The sequence below is a fragment of the Amia ocellicauda genome, chromosome 17, assembly GCF_036373705.1.
Source record: "Amia ocellicauda isolate fAmiCal2 chromosome 17, fAmiCal2.hap1, whole genome shotgun sequence".
Taxonomy (NCBI): domain Eukaryota; kingdom Metazoa; phylum Chordata; class Actinopteri; order Amiiformes; family Amiidae; genus Amia; species Amia ocellicauda.
Window position 1 is genome coordinate 5,415,187 of NC_089866.1, and position 5,363 is coordinate 5,420,549.

Sequence of the window (5,363 nt, forward strand, 5' to 3'; positions counted from 1 at the left end):
TATTGACCTTTTATTACACACGTCCATTGGGGTTGTCCGAACTACTGGAATAAATACTGTGAACAGGTAGATGGCAGCATTGCGATGAATGAATCTTGTCAACTATACTATGTATCTGTGACCTGCAGTGACTACAGATTGTGTTTTCTGGATCACAGAGGATTTGTTGGACATGTTTTCTCAGGTAAATGTTTTGAAACTACATGTTAAAAAGGCATCACATATATTCAAAATAAACAAGATGCACTGACATTTAATTTGTCTTAGACTGTCAAACTATAGAAATCAGCAAGACCTCTCATAATCCTATACCTGCTCAAAAAACGATCACTGCTTGGTCCCCTTCCTGGGTACACAATGTTCAGATCACACATTTGTAAAGCGTTAGCATGCTACTTAAAGCACAAGATTGCTACACTTATTAATATGCACACTATGCTTTATTAACCAGTCCAATGGTTCACAGCAAAACCTAACAGATATCATCTTGTAAAAGTCTCAAAAACATGACCGCTTGCCACTGATATATATATAAAATTATTTCATTTGTATTAATAGTCCATACAAATTCACAGCTTTTTCATCATCTATTTTAAAGTCTCATCTCTTTCCAGTAGGGTCGCCACCTTTTCACCGGGACAGGCAGGGTCAGCCTGTGCCCGAGTGCCAATTAGGAAAGCCCAAAACACAGAACTGCAGATTCCAAAGTGTTCCAGGCAACACAAACCTATTATTATAAAGTAGAGTAATTTGGCACCTGGAGCAGCACAACTGCAATGCTGGATTTAGAGCTATACTTCATGCTTCTGAAGCTAATTATGCTCAGCAAATGAATTTCTCACACCACACACCAAAGCTTTGAGCTCTCATTACAAATTATTCTAACAAGTAAGATGAAGGCACATGTATATTTGTTCACAATTGAAACATTGTAAATAAAAATACAATTATATATATATATATATTGCTCACATGAAATAACAAGCCATTTAGTGTTTATTGTAATAGTGTATTTGTAATCAGGGAGTAGGGAAGTAAGCAAGTGCTGAAGTGCTGAAGTGTTGAAGTGTTAAAGTGTTCTCTGGTCTTCACAGTGGCCATTCATTCAGCCTGTTCTCTGCGATTTCGCTGTTCCTGCGTCTGGTCTTCTCACAGAAACTGCGTGTGAACATCCTGAGCCGTGCCGTTAGCCGCCGGAAGTCTTTCCTTGCCACCATGTGCAGATGGGGGTCCTGCTTCAGTGGCTCGAAGAGGTTGACGGATGATGTGTGCGGGAACACGGGGGACATCCCCTGGAGCGAGCCTAGGTCCCGGGACCCCTGCACACAGTGGGGGAGCCACTTGCACTCCAGGTGTTTCTCCAGCATACCAAGGGCGATTTGGAGCTGCCTAGATAGCTGCCTCTGCGTCCAGTCCTGCTGATCGGGCCATCTGAGCAGCATGTACAGCACAATCGTCTTCAGATGGTAGGACGTCAGGAAGGAGGACACAGGGTCCTCTGGGCTGAGAGACGCTGGCTTGGTGTTGGCGACGGAGAGCATGTGCAGACATTTCAGGTGGCACGAATTACTTGGCATCTTCTGAGTCACGTCCCGCAGGAAGTTGCCCTCGTCCACGCTGAACCACTGGACCCAGTGCTCTGGAGGCCGCAGCACGGGTCCCTGGGTGACCAGGAAAGCATTGGTGCCTTCCACTCTCACTGCAGGCACCAGGTTTACATACAGCCTGTGGCCTGAAGGATTCTCCAGTTGCAGCCTGCAGGGACACTCTGCCCCCCCGAAGGTCACCTTCATTGTTGTCCTTTGGCCCCAGGCCTTCTTAAGTGCACTTCCCAGCCACTGCAGCACCAGGGCAGGCTCCAGGTGCTCCCCAGGGCCCATCCAGTCCAGGCTGCTGTTCAGCTCATGAGGCCTGGGTGGCACACCCTGAGAGGGCGGGGAGGTACTGATTAAACGCACCCTTCCCTGCCCGCGGTAATCAGGGGGGGCCTCCCAAGCCAGGGGATTGCTTGCATCATTATAGCCAAGCTCCACCTGGAAGGAGAGAGTGCGGGGCGGGTTGATGACTACCAACATATCATAATCAGGATCTTTCTGTCTTCCGCTGCTCCAACCGCCCTCAAACTGGCTGCCCACACCCACACAGCCTTCCTGCAGCATGTCGGTACACAGCTGGCTGGAGGCCCGTGCCACATCCAGGAGATGTTCCACTACCTCTTGGACAAAACAGATGTCTCCGTCTCTGTCTCCGGCAACACCACCTTTTGAGATGACTTTAAGCTTGCCTATCAGCTGTTTCTTGGTCCAAGTCTCTGGATTTGGCACTGACTCTTCCTGTGGGTCGGCCTCTGACTCTTCCTCTGGCCCAGCCTCTGGCCTGACCTCTGGGTCGGCCTCTGACTTAGCCACTGACTCTTCCTCTGGCTCGACCTCTGGGTCGGCCTCTGACTCGGCCACTGACTCCTCCTCTGCCTCGACCTCTGGGTCGGCCACTAACACTTCCTCTGACTCCTCCTCTGGCTCAACCTCTGGGTTGGCCTCTGACTCGGCCACTGACTCTTCCTCTGGCTCCTCCTCTGGCTCGATCTCTGGCTCGGCCACTGACTCTTCCTCTGACTCCTCCTCTGGCTCGATCTCTGGCTCGGCCACTGACTCTTCCTCTGGGTCGGCCACTGACTCTTCCTCTGACTTTTCCTCTGGCTCGACCTCTGGGTCGGCCTCTGACTCGGCCACTGACTCTTCCTCCGACTCCTCCTCTGGCTCGATCTCTGGCTCAGCCACTGACTCTTCCTCTGACTCCTCCTCTGGCTCGACCTCTGGGTCAGCCTCTGGCTCGGCCACTGACTCTTCCTCTGGGTCGGCCACTGACTCTTCCTCCGACTCCTCCTCTGGCTCGATCTCTGGCTCAGCCACTGACTCTTCCTCTGGCTCGGCCACTGACTCTTCCTCTGACTCCTCCTCTGGCTCGACCTCTGGGTCAGCCTCTGGCTTGGCCACTGACTCTTCCTCTGGCTCGGCCTTTGGCTCCCTCTTCCACCTTCTCCTTCTAGAGCACAGGCCCCAGAAGATTAGCCCACACAGGATCAGCTCCACTCCAAGCAAACAGTGCCCGTGCATTAGGTTCTGAAGCTTCAAGGCACATTCCTCCCAAATCCAGGAAAGCTTAGTGTCCTCTGCTGATGCTGTCTGGCTCAGGCGGTCGATCTCCTGGTGAAAGATCTGCATCATGTCGTTCAGGTAATTCTCGCGCACTCCATCACAGAACTGTATCTCCAAACTGCGCTGATCTTCCCCCACAGAAGAGGGGCCCTGCAGACCACCACCCAGGAGCAGGTAGAGCAGAACCACCAGTGACATTCTGCAACACAGATACGAAAACTCACATATTTAGGTAAAGTAAACCCACACAACTTCACTAATATTGGTTCCCAGTCTAAGCTGAAACTACTGCCTTGGTTCAGAGCTTTTTGTAAACCAGGCCATTGTGAAGACCATCCCCTCTGATCAAAGACAGAAAACAACACTGCGAGCGATAAGCCTGATGTGGAAAGGATTTTTGTGTCTGTTTTATTCTATTTCTTTGGAAACAGCGTAATAAATAAGCGTTTCTATTAAGAGATATTAAGAAGAGCTACACGTGTATAGACAACATTATATTCAGACACGCATTATGTTACCGTAAGAAAACGTTTCCATGTGCAACAATAAAATAAATATTTGCTATTTAGTATTATAGTTATTGTTATTATTGTAATCATCATCAAGATATGTGTTAGTAGATTTGTTTTTTAAACGGCACAACTCGACTTTTACTACAGATGTGTAAGTGCAATCGACACTTTCAGCCGTGTGCAGTAAAATACACACGTTTCACGATTAATCATCCAGTAACAGCAGCTCCAATATAGCAGGTTATAATTGAACTAAAGTGTGCACGTTTCAGTATGTTATTAAACCAGTCCTTCATGTTGGGAAACCCAGATCTGCTGTATGTATTTATTTACTCCGGTTGAAGCGTCCGGGGCCGCCAGTGGAAACGGGGCACACGAGTAACAATATAGTAATATAACAGTACTTTACCACCGGGTTCCCGCAGCTATACTCAGGCTCGACGACTGGCCTGGCCAACAACTTTGTGTGATCGTCGAATAAATTGAAATAAACGAGCCTTTGCTCCTCCCTGCTCTCCTACGCTACAGCTTTCTGGAGGAAACACTGTCTTACCTGGAAACTGTGCTGTGATTATTCCAGCAGTAATTCTTCTCCTGATCTCAGCTGCGATCTCCTCTTCAAACTCGGATACTTTGGTATCTCGAACAGCTATGGTATAGCGAATAGATACGGTATATCTCCAAGCTTCACAGATGCGATGTTGCTCTCTCGTTATACCAGTCCGAATGTCTGACTTCTGCCTTCGATTGATAAACTAACAACTTGTTCGTGTGACGTCATAAGCGCTACTGACGTCATAGCCAGCAGTAAAGTTTCCTGGACATTGTGTCGTGTGTGTCGACGAAGTTGTAACATGAGTTGTATGTGTGACACTGGCTACTGGGCAAGTGCCCCAGCCCCCCAACTGGGCACAGCTGCACGCCGTCCAGAAAGTGCCCGATTAAGCGTCTGTTACAGAAATTGTCCAAATACATGATGAAATACTCGCAATAGCATTCTCCCATTTGGTTGTTCTGTTCACTGATTTATTTGAAATACATGTTTGTTCTCCAGGGGTCGTCAATAGGCGCAACGCCAGACGTTTTTGACTGGCCCGCGAGAATAATTGTAATTAATGTATTATCATATATAATGTTATGGAGGTTTGTTGCACTCGGTGCTTGTTACAGTGTGGAACCCAGTCGCCGCAATTCCTGGTTATTAGCCAGTAGGATGCTGTGTATGAATATGGATGTCCTGTAGCTGCTGTTGATGGCGCGCAGGTGCAGGTTGGCGTCGCTGCTCACTCTGCACTGCGCAGGAGCGGCTCTGTGTACTGTCCAACACAGCTATTCGGTTTCCATCATTTCTATACACGAGCAGCTAAAACGTGCATCGTTTGTCGTGTGGACAGACGTCAGCCTCGCCTCTGAAATATAAAGGTGCGCACAGGACCCGGGGGTGCAGGTGCAGCTTGTGTTCACCTGGAAACTCCTGCATCAGCGATGGAGACACATGATTTCAATGCAGACGCGCATTTCAGCAGCGACACACAGAGCTGAGCTCCTCACCCGTTTCAATCACATCTGTGACTGACCAGCACCAGAACCGCGTCTACTTTGCACATATAATGTGGGTTGCTGTGTGATTTTCCGCTGGTGATGTGTGGTTGTGAAGCAAAGATATGTTTGAGTCCAAATCTGCCTGATTTCA

General features: G+C 48.7%; 1 protein-coding gene across 1 annotated transcript; it reads right to left on the minus strand.

Moving 5' to 3' along the window:
* Nucleotides 1-1,039: 1,039 nt before the first annotated feature.
* On the minus strand, nucleotides 1,040-3,179 carry LOC136712859 (inositol 1,4,5-trisphosphate receptor-interacting protein-like). Its single transcript, XM_066689663.1, has one exon. It carries the CDS (start codon nucleotides 3,114-3,116, stop codon nucleotides 1,089-1,091), a length of 2,028 nt encoding a protein of 675 aa, XP_066545760.1. The 5' UTR covers nucleotides 3,117-3,179; the 3' UTR covers nucleotides 1,040-1,088.
* Between the last annotated feature and the right edge of the window lie 2,184 nt (nucleotides 3,180-5,363).